The sequence below is a fragment of the Aspergillus fumigatus genome, chromosome 6 (genome assembly GCF_000002655.1).
Source record: "Aspergillus fumigatus Af293 chromosome 6, whole genome shotgun sequence".
Classification (NCBI taxonomy): domain Eukaryota; kingdom Fungi; phylum Ascomycota; class Eurotiomycetes; order Eurotiales; family Aspergillaceae; genus Aspergillus; species Aspergillus fumigatus.
The window spans coordinates 3,575,141-3,597,382 of NC_007199.1; the positions used below are offsets into that span (position 1 = coordinate 3,575,141).

At 52.0% G+C, this 22,242-nt stretch overlaps 9 protein-coding genes and 1 non-coding gene across 10 annotated transcripts; 6 read left to right on the forward strand and 4 right to left on the reverse strand.

Annotated features, from left to right (window-relative positions):
* Nucleotides 1–796: 796 nt before the first annotated feature.
* Nucleotides 797–2,245, reverse strand: AFUA_6G14020 (uncharacterized protein; the record flags this gene model as incomplete). The annotated part of the gene is made up of 1 exon (XM_746183.1): nucleotides 797–2,245. One exon carries the CDS (start codon nucleotides 2,243–2,245, stop codon nucleotides 797–799), a length of 1,449 nt encoding a protein of 482 aa, XP_751276.1.
* Nucleotides 2,246–2,724: 479 nt separating this feature from the next.
* On the reverse strand, nucleotides 2,725–4,746 carry AFUA_6G14030 (acyltransferase family protein). Its single transcript, XM_746184.2, has one exon. The coding sequence runs from the start codon at nucleotides 4,278–4,280 to the stop codon at nucleotides 2,754–2,756; it is 1,527 nt and encodes a 508-aa protein (XP_751277.1). The 5' UTR covers nucleotides 4,281–4,746; the 3' UTR covers nucleotides 2,725–2,753.
* A 567-nt stretch (nucleotides 4,747–5,313) lies between these two features.
* och2 (glycosyltransferase family 32 protein) lies at nucleotides 5,314–6,501 on the forward strand (the record flags this gene model as incomplete). The annotated part of the gene is made up of 1 exon (XM_746185.1): nucleotides 5,314–6,501. The coding sequence occupies one exon, from the start codon at nucleotides 5,314–5,316 to the stop codon at nucleotides 6,499–6,501; it is 1,188 nt and encodes a 395-aa protein (XP_751278.1).
* Nucleotides 6,502–7,309: 808 nt separating this feature from the next.
* AFUA_6G14050 (FAD-binding oxidoreductase) lies at nucleotides 7,310–8,972 on the reverse strand (the record flags this gene model as incomplete). The annotated part of the gene is given in 3 exon segments (XM_746186.1): nucleotides 7,310–7,964; nucleotides 7,982–8,333; nucleotides 8,381–8,972. 3 exon segments carry the CDS (start codon nucleotides 8,970–8,972, stop codon nucleotides 7,310–7,312), a joined length of 1,599 nt encoding a protein of 532 aa, XP_751279.1.
* A 1,970-nt stretch (nucleotides 8,973–10,942) lies between these two features.
* AFUA_6G14060 (uncharacterized protein) lies at nucleotides 10,943–12,487 on the forward strand. Its single transcript, XM_746187.2, has 2 exons — nucleotides 10,943–11,541; nucleotides 11,594–12,487. Exons 1-2 carry the CDS (start codon nucleotides 11,335–11,337, stop codon nucleotides 12,347–12,349), a joined length of 963 nt encoding a protein of 320 aa, XP_751280.1. The 5' UTR covers nucleotides 10,943–11,334; the 3' UTR covers nucleotides 12,350–12,487.
* On the forward strand, nucleotides 12,461–12,532 carry tR(ACG)5. The gene has a single exon. It is a non-coding gene (tRNA).
* Nucleotides 12,533–13,514: 982 nt separating this feature from the next.
* On the reverse strand, nucleotides 13,515–14,426 carry AFUA_6G14070 (putative extracellular glycine/serine-rich protein; the record flags this gene model as incomplete). Its single annotated transcript, XM_746188.1, has 4 exons — nucleotides 13,515–13,742; nucleotides 13,781–13,910; nucleotides 13,966–14,224; nucleotides 14,321–14,426. The coding sequence occupies 4 exons, from the start codon at nucleotides 14,424–14,426 to the stop codon at nucleotides 13,515–13,517; spliced, it is 723 nt and encodes a 240-aa protein (XP_751281.1).
* A 3,484-nt stretch (nucleotides 14,427–17,910) lies between these two features.
* cfmA (CFEM domain-containing protein) lies at nucleotides 17,911–18,955 on the forward strand (the record flags this gene model as incomplete). Its single annotated transcript, XM_746190.1, has 3 exons — nucleotides 17,911–17,988; nucleotides 18,053–18,230; nucleotides 18,294–18,955. 3 exons carry the CDS (start codon nucleotides 17,911–17,913, stop codon nucleotides 18,953–18,955), a joined length of 918 nt encoding a protein of 305 aa, XP_751283.1.
* A 1,269-nt stretch (nucleotides 18,956–20,224) lies between these two features.
* Nucleotides 20,225–21,430, forward strand: AFUA_6G14100 (carnitine:acyl carnitine antiporter; the record flags this gene model as incomplete). The annotated part of the gene is made up of 5 exons (XM_746191.1): nucleotides 20,225–20,476; nucleotides 20,527–20,575; nucleotides 20,640–20,656; nucleotides 20,713–21,326; nucleotides 21,382–21,430. The coding sequence occupies 5 exons, from the start codon at nucleotides 20,225–20,227 to the stop codon at nucleotides 21,428–21,430; spliced, it is 981 nt and encodes a 326-aa protein (XP_751284.1).
* Nucleotides 21,431–21,633: 203 nt separating this feature from the next.
* Nucleotides 21,634–22,202, forward strand: AFUA_6G14110 (uncharacterized protein; the record flags this gene model as incomplete). The annotated part of the gene is made up of 3 exons (XM_746192.1): nucleotides 21,634–21,791; nucleotides 21,881–21,922; nucleotides 22,076–22,202. The coding sequence occupies 3 exons, from the start codon at nucleotides 21,634–21,636 to the stop codon at nucleotides 22,200–22,202; spliced, it is 327 nt and encodes a 108-aa protein (XP_751285.1).
* Between the last annotated feature and the right edge of the window lie 40 nt (nucleotides 22,203–22,242).

Sequence of the window (22,242 nt, forward strand, 5' to 3'; positions counted from 1 at the left end):
AAGTTTGCTTCGCCAACGCCTCATTCGACGATAGTAGGCATCAGACCGCACATGAGCCGTATGACCGTATCGGCCCTTCGTAATCATAATGATGCATGATATCGCCCACTGGACAAACCCGGTCATGTACCTCGTAAAAACAGAGGCCAGACCGAATATCTAACCGAATCGAGAGTGATAATCGAGAGTGATAGTGAGATAGAGACGTCTGCTTTGACCAATTGATGAGTTGGTCAAACGCGGGGATGAAGAGCCCTAACCTCTTAGCTTGGGGACTGGCCCCCACCACACAGGCACTAAAGCGTCTTGACTTTGGGGCACATGCTCGGAAGGTGATGGGGTACGGAGGATTCTCCAGATTCACCTCGGTCAACGTCCGGGCAAAATCATGTGAAAGGACGCTTCATGCATACCGCTACCGCTTGATGGCAGGCCAACGCCAACAGCGGCACTTTCATGTCAAAGGACTGGTCTGCGGGTGCATGCTACCGCGCCGCGTAGGCCACCCCGCCCACTGACCAGGTTCTGTGCCGACAAACCAGGGACTGATGGGATAGGAAGAGAGATGGCAGGACGAGACATAGAGACGGACAGGGACTCGGGACCGCTACTGGCTGTAATTCCATTTCCGTGTATCGATAGTGGACTATTGTTCGGTGCTGGATTCAATTTCACTATTTGAGCACATCTGAAGGACGTATTACACGTCGTAACAAGGCTGCATTCGGCCTCAAGGTAATTTATTAAACGAGACATGCAAGCCACCAGAATCCTAGTAAGAACGACGGAGTAAGAACTAATCAGGCCCTGCACACATCCCCAGCTCGGAGAGGAGGTCTCTCGCGGCAACGTCGATACCGCCGGCGGCCGAGTCCTCCCTGCCGAATGCCAGGAACAGCGTGTCATCGATGTGCCCATGATACTTCTGGCCGTGGCTTTTCCAGCTGATGCTCGTCATGTAGAGCATCTCGGAGTCTGCTGCCACCAATGCGGAAGAAGCTCCTTCTGTCGTCTTGGCAGCAGGATTGCGCCCGAAAATCCAAATCGGTTTGGACGAGACCGCGTAAATCTCATATGGCGTAGAACGCCGAGTAAGCACGACATATGGCTCGTACACGGGGTGAAGACCATGTAAGATCTTTCGTTGGACGACGAACAGCACAAAGGTATTGGTCGTATCCGGATGGCACGATGGGTCCGATCGGGCACAGAGAGTGACGGCGAGCGAGTTGGTCGCTTGATGGATGCTCTCCGAGGGCCCCGTAGTCAAAGGCAGGAATCGCGTGAGACACGCTTGGTCCGCCGTCGCCGTCGCCAGAGCCAAGTTCGGTCCCACGGAGCCGTCGAGCTCGACTTTCGCAAACACTCGCACCGGCGCAATGTCATGGTGGAGGAACATCTGTCCAGCGTCGTCCCAGAACAGGAACCAATTCTTCTCCACAGCATTCCAGGGCACGGGCCGTTGGAGCTCGCGCGGCTGGCGGAACTCGTGCTCATGGATGGTGTCGATGCCCCAGTCCACCAAGATTCGAAAATCGGAGATCCATTGTCCAAAGCACGTAAAGAAAGAATTGGAGCCGTAGATGGTGTACGGGATCTCGGGCCCGTAGAAGACCCTCGCATCATGCGGCCCCACGCTGAGACTAAAGTAGGAGAGGTCGCCGACGCATTTGCTGGAGTCCCCAAACGTCGCTGGGATGGGCAATTGCAGTGGTGGTTCCAGACAGCGTAGAACTCGCTTGTCCGCCGAGAACGCCGCGTTGCAGACGAGTTCAGCAAACCAGACCGACGCCATTCGAGCCGACGGGGGTTTATGAAGTTGCGCGGTGATGATCCAGGTGTCCAGCAATTCCGGATGGGGTATGATACTGGGATTCATCACCGATCTGCTCCCAAAGTCGATCTTGAAGTACTTGCGATCGGCACTCGATACGGAGTATAATATATGGTGCGTTGAAGACATTTCCTTTGCGAGTTGTTCAGCACGTCTTTCGTCCTCGTCTGCGGACTGTCCATCCTGACAGTGAGACCAGGCTTCGCTGCCGGGGCCGCCTGAGCAAGCGGTCTTGGATTCACCGGCCTTGATATGTGACTGCCCATAATGGCCAGCTGTGGAGTGATACGAGGACAGAAAACTCGTTTGCAAGTCGAAATGGTTGGATTGAAGTTTGGCGACGAGGATCACTGCGGACAACAGCGCTGCAGTGAGCATCAGGCGGGTGGCTGGTTTTTTGGCCATGTTCATTCTGGGCGTCTGTCAAGTAGAGCCTGGAATGTCCGGAGTGATAGGAAAAGGTAATGAGCCTAATTCAGAAAAAGGGTTAGGTTGCTCAGGTTGGCCACTGATACCTCGACTTAAAAATACCCCGACTGACGCGGGTCGTGGCATGAATGGAGGGGTCCATCGATGGGCAATGCGCTTCCGCAACTCTTAATTTGTGCATGGCAATCAGCGTATCCTGAGTAACAAATTGATTCCTCGCTAGATCCAACTTTGAGACTGGCAATACATCGTCGTGCGAATTGAGCGAAATCTACTACGAACACCTGCCGAAATCAATAGCAAATGACACGCTTCCACTATGGTCTCAGGCACATGGCGTACGTCCTCATGATTGAGATTTATACGGACTACAGACTCCAAGCATTGCTAGACGTTATCATACAACAATTTATAAGTAGGGTAGGCTTTGGATGAGAGCTAAAGAAAAAAAAAAAAAAAAACCGTGGATCATGAACACAAGCGGAGTTTGTCAAGTTTTGTCGGCCAGCGCCTCTTGATACATCCGTTGGGAGAACCGTACAGCAGGCTCGTCAACGAGTCTCGTCGTGACCTCTGCAAGCCAGAGGGTCAAGGGCAACAGAATCAGCTGCGGGATGAGAAAGTTGAGCTCAAGGCCGAAAGGACCCAGGGTCGGCAGGGGCAACCGATTGATCCACCAGGGACAATCGTGGGCATGTGTGTCGCGCACGAGTCCCACGGCAGCGTAGAGCCGGTCTCCCAGAGTCCACAGAACCGGCCCGTGGACTAGATAGAAGGCGAATGAAATGCGGCCCAGGTACTGGTTGACCGGGGCGGCAAAAAACGCCTTGAGCCACTGCAGGTGCGATGCGCACGAGACCAGGAAGACCGCGGCCCAGAACAGGTAGAACCACTTGTAGTCGAACACGGCCTGTGGCTTGAGGAATGATAAGAGATACCACCCCGTCGAGTCCCGGAGTTGTTGCAAATCATCCGTATGCGATGGGACCCCGCCGAGGTAGAGGCTCGCGTAGAAGAGTCCAGTCATCATCACGGACTTGAAGGGCTCCAGGCGGCGGAAAAAGCCGGGCAAGTCGTTGCGCATGGCGAGGAGATCGAGATCTCGGAGGAGCATGCCAGCAACAAACATGGCAAAGTGCGCCCCATCCGCAATGTACAAAAGGTATCCGACCAGCGCGACCTCGCCGATCAGCCGGGCGTTGCGGCGAAACCTTGCAAAAGCGAGCGCAGCGGTGTAAACCACCAGAGAGCCGCGATACTCGACGGGTATCGACCAAACATGGAAGTTGTACGTGAACCACGGCTCCCCGCCTGTTCGCAGAACGAAGCTGAAATTCTTGAATTCAGCGTACCAGCTCCAGAGCTCCGAGCGGTAGCTTCCCTGAAGCTCTGGGATCGTGCGAATCTTAAACAAATGCAAGAAGGTCAGGTAGCCAAATGTTGTGCAAATGACCGGGATATAGAGACGAAACCATCGGCGAAACACCGCCGAGGAAAGGTTTTTACCTAGCTCCGCGTAGTCGCCATCCTGGATGCATCCCAGTGGCTTCATCGAGAGCACGTACCCGGACAGCACGAAGAAGACGCTGACGGCAAAATGACCCCCGGCGAAGATGGTTCGAACCCCCGGAAGGCATGCGAAATAGTACTTGTTGTCGTAACCGTAGGCTAGCTCGAAGGCCTTTCCAACGCCTGCGCCCTCGTGGGCCCAGAGTTCATGATGTCCCCAGTAGACCACGAGAGCGGCAAACCCTCGCAATCCATCGAGGTATGCCGTCGGCCGGGTACGCTGTCGCTGCTTTTCATTTGAGTTTGTGTTTGGGTTTGTATCGCTATTTGTCCGCTTGGTGAGCCAAGCGGGCAGGAAAGGAGCCATCCAAGACAAAAACGACATGCCATGTCGAGCGTGTGTCCTCGGCGCTGACTGTGGTTTCCACTGTCCACCCTCGATGGCTCGTCCGGGATTCGAGTCTACGTGAGGCGAGAAGCCCTCGATTGAGGTGGGTAGGATGGGCATCGGGGCCACGAGTTGAACTTGCCAGACTCTTTGAAAGGTGACGAAGACGATCAATAAAACCCAAGTCTCACTGCCTGAGAATGATTACAGCTCCTGGTATGTCGATAACATGTGAATTGGGTGGGCTCATCATACAGTGCCACTAGCCACTGGTGCCGAGGCTACCGCAAGAATGCGTTTGGTGGAGATTATGCCATTTCCCCCACACATCGGGGCTTGATTGTAGACCCCCCGCGGAACATGACCAAGTAGCGGAAGCTGTGTAGGTACAATCCGCCCCGCATTTCGACCGGGGTTGGGCTCGTATTGAGTGGATTGCATAGGTCCAGTGAGTTCTCGGTCTGTCAGACGTTCGAATCCAATGTATTCACCGTTAGCCTGTTTGAATATCCGGATAGATCCGAGCAACTAGCAGTTATCATAGTCCCATGGGGGATATTACGATGTAATTCTTATACAGATTATGGTCTAGGCAAAACTATAGAGCCTCCATAGTGATTCCTTTTCGTAAGGCGCGCCATGGGGATGTTATCAATTCGGAGAGGATCTACAGTGGTACTCCATATACTCCGGACCTACAGGGAGTCCCTCGTCCAGCTAGTGGTAATACCACTGGGTTTAAGCCTTGGACGCGTCATTGTATCATGCGGATAAGGTTTACTGACGATTGACTAAAAGCGCCCAGATGCCGGCGAGTGCTCTAGTGGGCCATGCACTTTACACATTCCTGTCCCCAGTGGCTCCAACTGCGCTCGCGGGGTTCCCAATAAAACAGCCCAGTAACTGAGACATAAGCTTTCAAAGGGGTTAGGAACCAACGCAAATCCGAGGCAATGCATTTTAGATTTAGTCAAGACCACATGTGATGAAATCCAACGCGATGTACTGTATGTAATCTATGCAAGCGGTGAAATAAGGCCATGCTTCCTGGACGCACAAATCACAGTCTGCTACCCTTTCTTGATTCCTAGTCCTTTGCTCTCCCCAGATGCAAAGAAAGACCGGTGGATAGGGTCATCTCACAGACACAGTCATGGTGGAGAAGAAATTCGTACCAATCACTCTCTTTCCAAAGAAGGCACGTCGATTCACACATAGCGGCCTGGTAGCATTCTTCCTGTTCATCTACTTCTGTATCACCAAGACATCCCACCACGTTGGCGAGCCTGGATCCTACTCGACCCCGGTGAAAGCCAAAGTTGGTGAAACATTTCCCCGGAAAATCTGGCAGATCTGGAAAGTGAACCCGTTGGAATTTGACGCACGGGACATCGAGGTTGCCCGCAGCTGGACTGCGAAAAACCCGGGCTATCGCTACGAAGTTCTGACCGACCAGAATGACCTCGAATATGTCGAAGCGAATTTCGGGCCCCTTGGGGAGAATCGACCCGATATCGTTGAAACGTATCGGTCGTTGACTGCGCCGATTATCAAGGCGGACTTGCTTCGGTACCTTGTGATGTACATGGAAGGAGGGGTCTATGCGGATATCGACGTGGAAGCCTTGAGGCCCGTGGAGCGATTTGTCCCAAGCACCCATGACGAAAGAGATATCAACATGGTCATAGGCGTCGAAATCGACGAGCCCCAGTTCCGCGACCATCCGATATTGGGTCCGAAATCGCAGTCCTTCTGCCAATGGACCTTCATGTGCAAGCCCCGACAGCCCGTGATGATGCGACTGGTCGAGAATATCCTCCACTGGCTCAACGAGCTCTCTATCCAGCAGGGAAGGCCAATCTCAGAGCTTCAGCTGGACTTTGACGATGTGATCACCGGCACCGGGCCGTCTGCCTTTACCAATGCCATCCTCTCGGAAATGAGCCGTATCACTGGCAAGACCGTGACATGGCAAACGTTCCATGATATCCCCGAGTCCAAAGTGGTCGGAGGGTTCCTGGTCCTGACGGTGGAAGCGTTCGCCGCGGGGCAAGGTCACTCCGACTCGGGAACCCATAACTCGCGCAACGCGTTGGTCAAGCATCATTACCATGCCTCCGGGTGGCCAACCCGTCACCCTCGATTCAATCACCCCATCTTTGGGGAAGTGGAGAAGTGCAATTGGAACATGGACTGTGTGCGAAAGTGGGACGAAGAAACCGCTGCTTTTGCCGCCCTACCTCTGGAAGAGCAGGAGAGGCAGATTGCCACATATCAGGCAATCGAAGAAGCGTTGAGGAAGATGGAGCCACCGCCGCAGCCCGGCTTTGGCGGGTTTTAATGCATTGGACATTTTCTTCAATTGCCTGTGGTTGTTCGCTTCCTTTTTCTTCTTCCTTTCTTGTTTCATGAAAATTTGATGATATATTATAGATATATGTGGCGTAAGCCATTGTTGACGATTCCAACCCTTGAGCTGCTATGTTCACGAAAGTCAGGTTCCATGGGGGAGCCAGAAATGGAGTTTCAATCCCATCAAAAAGAGATCACTTAGTTACTGCCAATCTATGATGCTAATAGGCTCACAGAAGCAGAGGATATCAATCATGTAGTACCCTTCCATCTAAGCGAACCAAACCTTTGTCGTCAGCCTAAGCCCACCAGGGAAACCTTCCGGAGGTTCTTTTCTTATTTGCTATGGCGCCCCAGTATAAAGCCAAGAGACGCTGTGACTTGTCAAGCGTGGATATACTAGGCGATATCTTGAGATTTGTCTTAATCCGCTATATTGAGACTAGTCAGAACAGTAAGCATGGGTCTTGTTGGATAACCGCACGTGTTGAACATATGGTGAATGTATAGATACAAATGCAGAGGGATGACATCTGAACCTCTAACCTGCTCAGTAGTAGCCTACATAGCAAAACAATGTGAAATCCGAAACGACACGGTAAATTCGCGGATGGGAATTCGGCGGTTGAACTCGAACACTTGGAACCATGCAAGCAGCCAAAATGTATCGGCAAAAATTTAGTCACCAAAATCGAAACATTTCTGTAAATCATTTGGTTACTGGTGAGGCAACTCTTGAGAGTCTCAACTTTATTAAGATGCTGCATAGTACACACTGGCAATGCGTACGTACAGTTTCATGTTTGAGGATGGAGTTTGAAGCCCCCTGTGCAGCCTTTCTGAAACAGCCCGTCTGGGTCATACTTTCTGCTGACCTCCGTCAGAAAGCGTAGATTCTCCTCGCCGTATCCTTCCATCGGTCTCTGCCACTGCGCACAGTAGTTCAGGTAGCGGAACGGATGGTCTGTCCCATTGGCCGTGGCGAACGCGTCGATCTTCTCAATGGTTTCGCGTATAGAAGCGTAGACACGCTTGTCATCATCCCCCCTCCGCCAATACACGGAGAAACTGAGAATGAGGAGCGCATCATCTGTTCGCTCAGGGATGCCGAGAACAGTCGCGTCGCCTTTCGCTGCCCACGAGGGCAGGAACGGTTGCATAGCAATCGTCCAGATCAGCCCCTTGACTTGCCGCAAGGAGGTGATGGCCTCCTCATGGGCGGCACGTGCAGCCAACATCGTAGGCAAATCGTTCTTGATGGTTGTAGTACCAAAGGACCATCTTTGGCCCGGTGCACAGGTGCCGCTCATCTCGATCACAGCGGACGTTATTGTCTGGACTTTGAAGGTGCTCCAGAAGCGCCAGAGAGTTGCGAACCCCGAATTTTTTTCCAGTAAACCGGTCATTTCTTGGGCTCTTCCGGTGGCTTTGTGTAGGCCAGATGGACCGTGACTGCTTGCATGCCTAACCCCTGTATGTAGGTGAAACAGGCGATCGGCGCCGCGGCGTGCGTATCGACAGCCGCTCCGCATATTCTGGAATCGGCGTGTTTTGCACTCTCATGTAAGGCCATGAGCGCCTTGGTGGACTGCGAATTAGGGGCGTACATGAACCCACTCCAGATTTGCGTGGACGGGAAGCAGCGCACGGTAAAGCGGGTGACGATGCCGAAATTGTTCGAGCCGCCTTTGAGGGCGCGCCAAAGGTCGGGGTACGACAAGGCCGTGGCCGTCACAATCTTACCTGAGGCGAGAACGACTTCGTAGGCTAGGACATTCGAGCAGGCCAGACCGAACCGTGGTGTGAAGAAGGATATACCGCCTATAGAGTTAGTTGAGAACATGTCCAGACAGAACAGTGATGCTCACCCCCTAATGTATACCCCGCCACACCGACATCAGAGCTTCTGCCTCCTACAACGCCGAGACCCTTCTCATCCAGGATCCGCGATGCTTCAGCCCACCGAACTCCTGCTCCCAGGGTAACACTTTCTCTATCATCCGAGATGGTCACTTCCCGAAACAGAGCGAGGTCGATGAACACGCCTCCTTTGGCGCCTGCACCGCCAGGTACAGGAGATTGGCCGCCGCCCCGGACAGCAAACAAAAGACTATCAGATTCTTTCGGTGGCAGCGTCCTTCGCTCGTCATATTCCCGTTTCAGGATGTCGATGGCCGTGGCCAACTCATCAGCATCACGTGGCTGGACGATGCAGGCTTGCACGACCTCGCGCTCCTGTTGGGCCCAGTAGGTGTTTATTGATGTGCGAAAGGCGTCTCCATCACGATGCAAAAGCACAATGTGTGGCAGCGCCCTTGCGAGCTTGCTTACCAGAGCCGAATTCGGTAGAACTTCTAGCTGCGGTCGCGCTTGGGGTGGAGACTTTGTCCTTCGTAGGAACCAAACAACCGCCAATACGGCCGTCGCAGTCCCCAGGAAATAATTCAAAACAGCGGCCATGGTGTCTTACCCGGAAGACAACCGGAAGGGTAATGTTGTATGGAAGCCGTAAGCTGGAAGGATCCCATGGCGGCGGCAGCGATGTTGAATCTCACCCGCTTTTAGCCTGGGGCAGTGCATCCTCCTTATTTTGCGGAAACGGTGCCAAGGACTGGACTTGTTGGACAATAGATGGAGACGGACACTGATAGCATCGCTGCTCATTATACACGGTGGATTCACTCATAGCTGTTGTCGCACGTACCGTGAAGCTTAGTGATAGGTAATAGGAAATATCTGCCAAGACTCCGCCTGCGAGGGCTTAATCAACATAAGAAGATCCGCAGTGGGTTATCGAACCGAATCGACGGCAATGTGACTACTCGAGTTGTCTGGCAATTTCTTGCGCCCTCATTCTCGCTTTTCCCGCCATGTGGTCCGTGGAGGGGGTTTCGAGGCATCTCCATCGACTACCCGGAGTTGGCATGGAGCGTCCACAAAGATCACGTCAGAATCTAGCTCCGATAGCAGTGCAGCCATCGTAATGTGACTACTCTCTGCAAATCGTCGGACTATCTCCGCGGGAGTCAGGGGTTGCTTTGAAGCACCACTGTACAGAGCAGTTGGAGCTTTGAGCTTTCAAGGTTGCCTAACATTCCTATATCAATTGACAGGCCAAGCTAGCATCCCAATACCTGGTCTTAGCAATCCTGATCTTTCACTCAACGTTCATTCCTCCTCGCGCTCTGAACTCTAATACCAGTTGCGCTCGATGCTACGCTACGTGGTTCAGATTTTCAGCTATGAAGACTTTGTCGTCAAGAGACAGCAAAGTTTCATTTGAATGGAGGTAAGTTCTTCAGCGATGTTGGCATTGCATTCCCATGTTCCGTTAGGTTCTTTTTTCTCTTCCATTCAAAGGTTCATCATGAAACTTATTGTAGCGACGGTGGAAAACCAAGGCCCCCTTAAGACCATGCGGGTCTCTGGCCTTCCACGCCTCACTGGCTGCTTTACAGAGGAGTTTCCTGGTATAGTGGTTGTCGAGTTCTATCTGTATTTGGAGAAAAAGGAATCAGGCAGCTAACAAGGCAGAAACGGGTGGGTGCACAATCCTGCTAAGCTTTCTTTTGGCCCGATCTGATTGGGCCCCTTTAATCCCTCAGCGTTGTTGATCAAATTTTTCCGTCCCATTGTGTTCTATTGTGTGAAGAACAGGACAAACTTTTCTGACCTATGAGATGAGTCACATGGTGTGGTACCTTGGAGTGTTTGAGCCGTTGCTAACAATAGACGGCGAAGTCTCGTCGACTAGACTCGACTAGCGGAGGGCGCGGTGTCTTAGTCGAACCAGAGTTATCACTGCATTCTCCGAGACATCTGCCCCTATTGATTTGGACAACTTCAGACTGAACATCTGTCTGTCTGAAGTATTTACAACAACCATTAGGTAGATGAGTTGACGATCCATGTGAACCCAGGTACTTGACTGACCGGGCTACCTTTGGGTACATGACTGGTACCAACACCAATAGGAGGCTGAGGTGTTGGCAATGGTCCGTTAGAGAATCGGAATCTGAGGAACACCCGGTGTAAGGGAGGGGAGTACCTATAACCGGGCTACTGCAAATCGATAGGCGAGTGGGTGGTGTCTAAGTTCTACAAGCTCATCCTAATGTGCCAGCACACCCCACCACGACATCCAGGCAGCAGGAATCTTAATTTTTCTTAATCGAGTTATGCATTGCAATAGAGACAATCAGGTCTTATTATTATTCAAATGCAGCAGTGAGCCAAGGCACCCTTCTCGTATGTATTTCCAACCCAAGGACTGCACGAAACAACCGGCTCATGCCACTGAGGCTGTACAACGCCAACCCGGCCTTGGCCCTTCAGTCATGTCTCAGTCCAAGCAATTCATTAAGGTCCTTAACTTATCGATCTGCCTCGCCGTCTCGCGCTGCTGATCTTCCGGACCCCAAGCCGATAGAAACAATAATCTCCTAGCTTGGCTTGGTTCAGGATTGTAGCCGTGTTCCAGAAGTAGCCTGTAGATTCGGTAGATATAAGACTGCTTGCCTGCCCGTAGTTTGCCTATTTTCTGACCCATCCATGAATCCGTCCCATTTTAGGTTCTGCTATGCTTTCCCCGCGTCGAATCACCTCACTATGAGATGAGCACGTTTTCAATCCAGAAACGCTACGTTTGCCACTAGTGCAGCTTCATTCATTACAATCCCTTTGACCCTGTAGATCCAACTTTTTCTTCCTTCTCTTCTTGACCATCTGCGTACGGATTTCCGACGCGGCCAAGCGCTTGATGCGCGCTTGTATACAACTATAGTCCTCATCACAATTCCCTACGATTTTCATTATCACCACCATGTTGCTACGATTTCTGTCGCTGGCTGGTCTCTGCCTGGGGCGTGGTGTCGCTGCCCTCACCCCTCAGCACCACGGCCTCCCCTCTGATATACCAACATCAGACATCCAACATGCTCGCCATTTCTACAAAATCGACATTCCCTGCTCTCACTGTGCGTTCTCAGACGCCGAATGCTCTCAGAGCCCCGAGTCGAAATCCCACGTGGTACGTCAATCACAAAATCTCCAGTCCAGCGAGATTCAAACTAACGTCACAGACGATTAACTTCTCCGCCGACAATGGCACCCTATACGCCAATCACGAATCCGTCTTCCCACCTTCGTTACCCTTGCAATTCACCGCAGTCAAGCACTCGGCGTCTGGCGACCAATCCGTCCGGGTGGCATACAGCCTCGACGCACGACCGCTCGCCGCCCAGCCCGGCGCCCTCCTAGGCGAGAAGTTCCTCCTGAAACTGCGCTTGTTTGACCTCCACGGCCGGCCCGTCACCCCGGACCTAATCGCTGTGGCCGTGTCCCGGCGCGCAGACGGCTTCCTCAGCATCAACAAGGTCGAGCGGTCCCCGTTCCACCGACACGGCCACATGATGTCGCCCTTGCGGCTACTCGAATCGCACCTCCGGCCTTACATCGATCACTTGGCTGGGGTGGCATCCCCTGGAGGACCGCGCCATCATCGTCGGCCATTACATGCAGACATCTACCGATTCAGGGACCCTGCGTCCCATTACCACAATACCATGCCGTGGAGCAGCCGCGATCGCAGCTTCATGAGGCTGGTGCGCCCGGTGATCCTGCCTGCGTTGCTGGGGGTTGCAGCGGGGCTGTGTGCGTGTCTGGTTGGGTTTATGGTCGGAAAGGTGATGATCTCGCTGTGTCGCTGTTGGTATGTCCGCAGTCGAAGCGGGTATCGCGAGGTTCCGGCTATCACCGTTGACTCGGTGGAGGTGGAGGAGCATGTCCTCTCGGAAAAGGAGAGCTTGAGTCGATCGTCCCGGTGGCTGGATGTATGACCTTATGTGAACCATAGATTTCTTTTCATTCTTTTCGTTTCCCATAGCACAACTCTCATGAATCCGCACCCTTTCTTAGTTCCATATATCCCACGTAACCTGTATCAACAAGGCCTGCTGGCCCAATGGTAAGGCGCTTGACTACGGATCAAGAGATTGCAGGTTCGAATCCTGCGTAGGTCACTCTTTTTGCTGTGCAAATTTTTGCAAAATCCGTTGTAGATTTTTATTTTTTTTTTTTTTTTGCGGGCAAGTCTGGATCATGGGGAAATCCACCAGGACCACATTTCATTCCGTATTCGGAAATAGATGTCTCCACTCGGTCCAGCTTCGCACCAAGGAGCATACGGAGAACTCCGTACGGAGTACACAGTCGTGAAATATCTGTGCAGGGCCTCCAATGAGATACCTCTCCGGTTGAGGGAACACCAGAGAATTACCAGGACAGGAACAGCAGAAGACAGTACCGCTACAGTACTCCGTACAGCTGAACGGGCAGGATTGCTCGTGACGCAACGATACGTTGTCGGATCCATACCCTAATATCCAGTTCTTGGATAGAATTGATCCGCGCATCATGGTCCCAAACTACAACGGGGTCAGAGAGTAAGCTCCCTCGTCGTGGTTGTGCTCATACTTATTCTCCATTCATTCTATTACACAGATGATTCTTCTCCACTATCTATATCTACTAGGTGGTCACTCGGATGAATTTGCTCGTTCTCTGACCTGGCCTGTATAATGTAGGTATGGCTACAAGCAGCCAGTATGGAATCTCAATGACTGCATTGGAGAAGAGGCTGTGTCTTGGACCAGCGAGACTGCGTGATGTTGCAGCCTAGAATAGCATCTCCCATGAGTGATACTTTTGTCGATTTGATGATTTGAAGGCAAGGTACATTGCTTGATTCTCCACAGCGGACCGCCGCGGACCACTGCAAGTGACAGTCATTATCAGCATTCTCAACTTTAATTGAGATATCAGTTGAAGCCTTGGCGGTTCTTTGACAAGGATGCTGACGTGGTCTCTTGACTAATTGATCGATGATAGGGCTATCAGCTTATACGTACTCTAGAATGGTGCAGATATTCCCATTAAACACACGCAAACGCTGCCTCCGAGTAGAATTGAAACGCGCATCCTGAATTGACTCCGACGGCGAGTTCAGCGCAAAGCCTTTATAATCAATCCAGCTTGTCGAGAAGCGTATTGATGGTCCCTCTGTCCTTTTCTCTTTTCACCCCCGTTGGCTGGGCTCGTGATGACATTGACATTTGTGCCGCTGCCGGTGTTGGTCGCTCCACCGTTGACTCCATTGCTGGTGTTTCCACCCCCCACTGACCGCGTCGGTTTCAGTCGGTCTCTTGGTATGTGCAGATACATTGTTGTTGGCTGAAGCCCGACTGAGAGTAGAGTCTACAGCTTCAGACCCCTTTGGGCCGTTCCGCATTCTGCTGGTCCGGTCGGGGTAGATGTTCCACCACCGCTGGGAAGCGTCGAAGGACGTCACTTCCATAGCCTGCGTCGCCAGTTCCAGCGCCAGTGGTGCCGTTGTTAGAACTGCTACTGCCACCTCAGGGCACTGGCATTCCAGGGCCTGCGGTTCCAGACGCACCGAGCGCTCCCTTTAGATGCAGCATCTTCAGAACCTACACCAAAGCCTGCCATGGCGCTGCTCCCGGAGCTGCTGGAGGAGAAACCGCTGCTGTTAGCCTTGGTACCTGTGTCGCTGACCTCGCCAGCATTACCAGGGGCCCAAGATCCGCTGACCTTGATTCCTGGACTCGCGGAGGCAAAGCTAGAGCCTCCACTGCCACCCCAAGATGTGGGAGTACCAGAGCTGGCTGCGGTGTCTGACCCGCTCGCCCCGGTACCTGGAGCACTAGAGCTACGGCACCATGGTAACCTTCCTGTGCTGGATGTCAGGAAAGGACAGGATATAAATTCATACCGGACTCACGAAATCGAACTGGTCCATGGCAGAGGTCTAGCTCCGACAAGACTAGAGAATGAGATCATATCGACCAAGAAGATCAAATCTAGTAGACTGGCCTTGGCCTTCCGTTGAGTCGCCATAGTACCGATATCACAGCGATGTTTTGATTAAGCCAAGTGAAGAACTACAATCAGGTCAAAATGAACTGCTTTCGCCGAGTCTTCATGTCTGAAAATTCCCACAGACGTTGGGAGTCTGTCACGCTTTTTAACTGTTTCTACCTTCAAAGCTTCAACAGTCGAGACTTAACCATTACGAGTCTTGAGCATCATGAGCTCACTCCGTCGGCGCCACAAAACAATTGGCTACGTTTAGGTCAAGCAAAACCACGGCCGTTTCTATGAGCGGACCACAACTGGAGAACAGCTCCTACATTAATCTTGGTTCGAGTAGTAGAGCTCGCCGAACGCTTGGTTCAGGCGCGGGATCAATGGTATAGGACGAGAGACCGGAAGAAATTAGTAGCCCCCAGGTGGATTCAGGTTGCGTTGGAAGGGTGATGCGCTTCGGGAACATGTCAAGCACCTGGTTTGCCAAAGCCTAGTGGAGTCGAGAAGCGGGCCGTTAAATTGACATGTGAGAGTGACAGGCAAGTCTCCATCTGGCAGCCCTCTGTCTGACTCCGGATCTCTGAGAAGCTAGGTTTTCAAGCTGAACCAGGCCCAGGTGCTGTTGTGCTGTTGTGCTGTTGTGCTGCTGTGCTGTTGTGCTGTTGTGTTGGTCGTGACAAACATTCTATCAAATGGTGTGAACATGGTTGGCAAGCCTGGGCGATCTTTTCCCACTCTACTCAACAACTTGAGTAAGCTAAGCACCGGTACTTGGACCTTCTGGCTTGTGTGTTGATGTTTATGGTTTCTTGTCTTCCTGTTGCAGCATCAAGCAAAAAGGTGAAATCCCGTCCGGTTGGAATGCAACCACACCTGGACGCGATCGTGGTGTCGGCTATGTTTGCCTATCGAGAAGAAGATCGACGCCACGATATATCAACTCTGTCTGTCGGCAAATGACGATCATCTCCTCACTTCATGGTTAACTCATCCGGAGAATGTAGAAATGATTTACAATTTCACCCCTTTTTGTCTGGTTTCAGCTCAGACACGAGGATCATCAGAACGTGGGTGGTCTGGGGCTGGAATGGAACGGAATGCAGGGTCTGGTGTCAGGGAGTCTGGTGATCTCCACCCTGGCCAAGATTCCACGTTCCGACTCTCTCTTTTCGGGGGGGAAAGGCCCTTCCCATCTGCCAGCTGGCTGTTGACCACATGCCTACACATCTCTGGTTCATCATATCGCTTGCGAGGAAGAGCGCAGAATTGACGAAAACAGTAGGTTAGGCTGAATGTCCGATTAAGCATCGTTCCAAGCTGATCTTGTATGAATTACTGCTCACAATGGTCATCGGGATAATGCTTGCGCTTCCACATATGCACTCAATTGCTTGATTTATTGATTTGTAAAGGTCACCTGCGTTGGTCAGTAAACCATGTACTAGTGAAGCTCGAGGAAGAGAATATTCTTGGGTGTTCGACGGGAAGCTAGGGTCAGGTGAGCCTGAAGTGTCTCCCCAGGGATTCACAATTTCGGTTGGTGTTGGTGGATGGAGGTCGAAGATGGTTGCAACTAACGAGGGCAGAGAGCAGATGCGAAACGAAGATCGCTGTGCTGGGCTGCAAGACAGCCATTCCGAGTTGCTTCGGCTAGGAAAGCGTGGCGCCACTGGCATCCATTTACATTTACCCTTGATCAGGTAGAACGACGATGCCTGAAAGTGGCTGCCTGCCTAGGGCATTATTGCAAAGCCTAAAAAAGTCAAACTCGCTTTTCGTCGAGGTACCCTTGTATTTTTATTACTACTGTGTTTCGCGAGAATGAAACATCTCGCAGTCAAATGTACCGGTAGATATACCATGCCTTGCCGATGGAAGGCCAATTCTCTTACGTGCAAAAAAAGAGCAATGCCATCACGGGTGGTTTACATTGAAATGCCATGCGTCTGAGGGGCAGCAAATATATTAGCAGGCTCTTAATGCTCCTTGGCAGCAAGGTGATTGCTATCTTCAAATTTCAACAAGCAAATTCCTTGCTTTTATCGCACAGCATATTCAAGATTAGCACAGTTAAGCTATACGTACCTAGTAGCGAGACATCTCAAGGTAGGATCGAAATACACTTGCCTCTGTGTTTTCATTATGGTTACCCGGGGCACGGGTTGCGGAAATCGTCCACAACCAATTTGCCACCGAATTCTTCTTTTTTTTTTTTTCTCTCAAATCGGCACCTTTAGCTTTTTTACTTGCTAGCTTATCTAGCTTGAGCTGAAATTGTGGCTAGTGAAAAAATATACGTCAATGACAACGTCATTTACCCATTGGCTCCTAGAAGCGCACTAAAAAGCTCATTTTGCCGGCGCAGAGCAAGAAGACAAAAAGATGGCGTCTTGTACCCTGTACGGAGCATGATCATACGAGTCTCCCTCTCGAGGGGTTGGAGCCAAGGGCGGCTGGCAAGTTGGAGTCTGTGATTTGGAGGATTGACGCCGATCTCAGCAATTGAGTTTGCATTTTTCGAATTCATTTGCAAACAGTTCCCACTCTTCATGATTGGCCAGAAGCTCGAGTATAAGCCCACCGCCTAAGTGCAACACACAGGGATACTTGAAGTACCTAGTGGTGCAAAGTACAGCGCGAGGGAGCCATCCTTAATTTGAGCAGACATTGTGTTAATTTTGTTATGCAGCTCAGCTGTCGATGCAAATTACTTTGAAATGGGCCAGCATGTATCTGGGAATGCGCCCCTCTTGTTTTCATGTCCCTGTATCCCTATGCTTGAAGCGAGGAACTTAGCAGCAGGAACTAACAGAGACTAACAAATTAATAGGTGTGGCTGGTGATCGCTTCGAATTCTGCACTGGGTAATGATAGGCAAAATCTCAAATCTCTGATCGGACTATCGCACGCTAAAACCTGAAATCTAATGGTACAGCCAATGATAGGCCAGATATGCTTCAGCTCAAGCCACAGCGGCTGGGATCATCCTTCTCGGTCAGCCCCTGCCCGCATACAGAATCAAGATTCCTGCAGCGACCCACACTTGTAAACTCGATCAGTCAGCGATTCCATCGATGACTTCACCAAGCAGCAAAACATGCCCCGTGCCTCCATCCCTACTCGCTAGCAGTGGGTACCTACCTTGCAACTACTCTGTAACTAGACTAGCCACGTTGCTGAGCAGCATTCAGCCGGAGATGCGGTCGGTCGCTGTGGACAAGGTCCACCGGCGATCGCACGTTCATTGAGAGAATGGGTCCTGAAGGGCCATTGGGGGACTCAAAGCTTCAATTGCTTTGAACTCAAGTGTGATTGTTTGGTTTACTTTCCGCTTGGGCCGTAGTTACCTTATAAAAAGCCCCCCCTCTGCCACCGCCGCTCCTTTGCAATTTTTTTCAACTTACATCATCGACTGACCCTGTTCAAGGCCTCAAGATTGCTCTAATTGATTTAATCGATTCAATTGAGAACTTCTGATTACCACTTACTGTCCGATATCCTATACCTGATCATCATGAAGGCCTCTGTGTCTCTTCTTTTGCTGTCGGCTGCCAGCATGGCGAGTGCTGCCATGTCCGTCTCCCAGTGCGCAGTACGTTGTTCAGTTGCCCTGAAACTACATCAAAATCTCCCTTGACTGACTCCCCATTTCGCAGCAAATGTGCCTCAGCAACATGAAAGCCAAGGCTGGCGAGCTGGGCTGCTCTGCCGGCGACGATAAATGTCTCTGCTCCCAAGCCAACTACGGATATGGTATCCGTGATTGCACTACCGAGGCCTGCCCTGACGACGATGCCATCGCTGTCCTCTCCAGTGCCCTTTCCTCTTGCCCTAGTAAGCACTCCCATTCCGCGCTGCCCCAATGTGATTGAGCTGGGTGCTGATTGCAATCGTTAGGTGATTCTGCAGCTGTCACTGCCACAGGAGCTGGTGGCTCTAGCTCCGGCTCCGGCTCCGGCTCCGACTCCGGCTCTGGCTCTGGCTCTGGTTCTGGCTCGGGCTCTGGTTCTGGCTCTGGCTCTGGCTCTAGCTCCGGCTCTGGTTCTGGCTCGGGCTCCGGTTCTGGCTCTGGTTCTGGCTCCAACTCCGGCTCTGGCTCTGCCTCTTCCACCGCTACTGGCACCGCTACTGGCACCGCTACTGGCACCGCTACTGGCACCGCTACTGGCACCGCTACTGGCAGCGAGAACAGCACGACTGGTGGTGCTGGTGCTGGTGCTGGTGCTGGTGCCTCCTCCACTGGCACCAACGCTTCGGGAACTGGCGCTACTACCTCTGGGGCGAACCCCTCCAACACTGGTGCCACTACAACCGATACGACATTGACTACTACTACCACCAGCTCTGAGAACGGCTCCTCCACTGGCAACAGTTCCTCCGAGACTGGAGCTGGTAGCGGCTCCTCCACCGCTACCGGTTCAGGCTCCGGCTCCGGCGCCGGCTCCGCTTCCACCACTGCCCCCAACAGCTCGTCCACTGGCAATGTTGCCCCTCGCGGCGCTGTCGTTGGTTCCGGTGCCGTTGGAGCCCTGGCCCTCGCTGCCTTGATTATCCTTTAGACTTCTCAAAGATTACGTTGATGGGAATAGGCTCGTTGATGTCAGTGTATGACTTATGTTGATGAATAATGGTTGTTGATACCTGCCGTTGAGACCCGGCTTGTACATGGGAATTGGTGGAGTCTGGTCTGATGAGTATATAACGTTCTGCCCTTGTCTGATGCCACGGAATATATCGTGCTCTCCTAATCGATTAATATTTCTGAACAGCCTGTATCCTTTTCATATTCAAGTGCACTCTCATGTCACCGTAGATATAGCTAACCGAGTAGATAATTAGTTGTACTATCACACGCCAGCATATGCTGCAACCTTGAGCACGCACGTGGATGCGAAGAAAGTTGACTATCCTGGTCCTACTCACTTTGAGCGGTCTGTCGCATGTGATCCTTGGCGTTTCCAGAAGGTCTCTGATGACATCAGCTGGTATCGAGATAAGTTAACTACTCTCCGTGTTGTCCGTCAAGAAGGTCAGTCGCTTGAGCCAAAAAAAAAAAAAAAAGAAAATAAAAAAAATTAAATACTAGAAGATAGGGGTGTCCCCCAGAGCCAAGCTTCCTGTCGTCCGTAGAGGGCTCTCTGTTGTCGGATGGTGTGACTGGTCAGAATACCTGGAGTAATGGAATCCGGGGCAGGGATCCGTGGAGGGGGTAGAGACCTAAATGTCAAGCCATGGTTTAGTGCCCGTTCACCCGGACCATCCATTGCCCATGGTCGAGTTTCCGGTAGTCACAGAAACAGTACAAATTTAGGGATGTAGGAAATGATATGGAGGACACAAAATCACTCTTAGAATGTGCCTTCGATGATCAAAGTACAGCTGACAAGACAGAACCTGTCGTATCGATCTTTCGACCGTCTGCGATCGGAGGAGATATATTGATCCGGACCGAGCCGAGGTCCAGCCACACGCGCGTTCGCCGAGTAGTGGTTGTCCCTCTGTAACGGGACTGTATTTGTCGGTACCCTCCTGCTCGGCCTCGGCCGCTTTTGTCGCGGGATTGGAAGCTATTTTTTCCCATTCAAACTGTCTCTTCTTCTTCAATTCTGTTGTAGAATATCTTCTTGATCAAATTTCTTCTCACTTCAGCTTTGTTTCTCCGTTTTTTGCATTTCGCGACCGTTTCGCGTCCTCCGTCCTCTCACCCTTCGCTCTGCTCGCGGGATCACCTCACACCTTGGCCTCTTTGTGCCATTACTTATCTTCCTCCTCTCCCCCACTACGAACTGAGTCGTTTCTTCCCCGCGTCCCCCTGCACACATTCCACGATGTCGACCCCAGGCTCGTCTACTCCTGAAAACCTCAGCGATGAGCTGAAGGCAATCGAGACAAAGGCTGTCAACCAGACCATTGCTCAGATCCGCTCCCTCGCGGCAGGTGCGGCGGGTGGTATCTGTGCGGTGGTTGTCGGCCATCCCTTTGACCTGGTGAAGGTGCGGTTGCAGACGGCGGAGAAGGGTGTCTACTCGGGTGCCATTGATGTTGTCAAGAAGACTATTGCCCGTGAGGGTTTGGCTCGGGTAAGTTGCGCGGTCAGTTGAGTGTGGTGCTTGGTACTAATCACCTGTAGGGTCTGTACGCTGGTGTTTCGGCTCCGCTGGTTGGAGTCACCCCTATGTGTAAGTTTCGTCGCATTCTGTGGGAACCAGAGAATTGGGCTAATTGACTAATGGATGTTTGTAGTCGCCGTTAGCTTCTGGGTATGTGTTTGGTGGTAACAGTGGGTGTCTGGGTTGAAACCATTAACAATCCATAGGGTTACGACGTTGGCAAAACGCTTGTCAGCCGGTTCTCGAACGTCCGCATGGAGAACAACACCCCCCAGTACACCATCGCCCAGATCTCCGCTGCTGGTTTCTTCTCCGCCATTCCTATGACACTGATCACGGCTCCTTTTGAGCGCGTGAAGGTGCTTCTGCAGATCCAGGGCCAGAACCCTCCGCCTCCAGGACAGAAGCCCAAGTACTCTGGTGGTCTGGACGTTGTCAGGCAACTATACAAGGAGGGTGGTATCCGGAGTGTCTTCCGCGGAAGCGCCATGACTCTGGCTCGTGACGGCCCGGGCTCCGCCGCCTACTTCGCTGCCTACGAGTACATCAAGCGCAGCCTGACCCCCAAGGATGAGCACGGCAATGTCACGGGTGCCCTGTCCATGCCCGCCGTCCTAGCTGCCGGTGGTGCTGCCGGTATTGCCATGTGGATCCCCGTCTTCCCTGTCGACACCATCAAGTCACGTCTTCAAAGTGCCCCCGGCAAGCCCACAATCGGCGGCACCATCCGGTCTGTCTACGCCAGCGGTGGCTTCAAGGCGTTCTTCCCTGGCTTCGGTCCCGCCTTGGCCAGAGCTGTGCCTGCAAACGCGGCTACATTGTATGTGATTTCCGGACATGTTGCATCAGTTACAGTTTACTAATGACTCGAACAGTGCCGGTGTCGAACTCGCGCACCAGTTGATGAAGAAGCTCTTCGACTAGATGTGGGGACTTGATGGAACCAAAAATCGGGAATGAGATTCGATCGTGTGGGGTGGATCGTCCGTTGACATATTGTATATATACCACTTTCCGTTGTTCGTGGCCCCGAGAGTGCATATTCCGCGGGTTTTGCCAGTTTTTCTCCTATGTACGGGAGCATAGAAGCCTGGATATCCTGCTTACTAGGTTTTATAGACTTGACGATGATTTTCTATTGGTCTACTCGCAGTCAGCTCCATCATGCGACCGTCGAAGAAGACTGTTCGATTTCTGAAACATTTGGCGCCATGCTGACCGCAATGATGATGATCCGAACCAATCGTTTCTTAATCTTACTTTCACGAAGGGACATTGGTCGGGAGTCAGAGCCCACTCTTGGTGTTCTTGGCTTAAGGTGCACGAAACGATGGGCTAAAGCTCAGTTAGCAGAGTCAGTAGACAAATAGATAGGGGAATAAGCATCGATCGCGACGCTGTTCAGACCTTTATCCAGTAATTCCACCTAGATACTCGTACTGATGCTATGAATTTTGCATGGTTGACGGAGGAATCCGGCTGATGGTCTCGTGTTGTGCTGCCCCTAAGTTTTGCTGTGTCAGCAAGGATGAATGGCTGTCACAACTCCAGGATGACCGAATGGTGCAGATATTGCGACCTCGTAGAATTTCATTGGCGTCGATACCTCCGTAAACTCCGACCTGAGGCTCAGCCTCGTTGCTGCCTTCCAGCCCACTCGCCTGCCGCCTGCCGCCCCCCCGTCCCAAGCAGATAAAACCACCGACGCTTCCATCACCTTTTCTTTGTTTGATTCT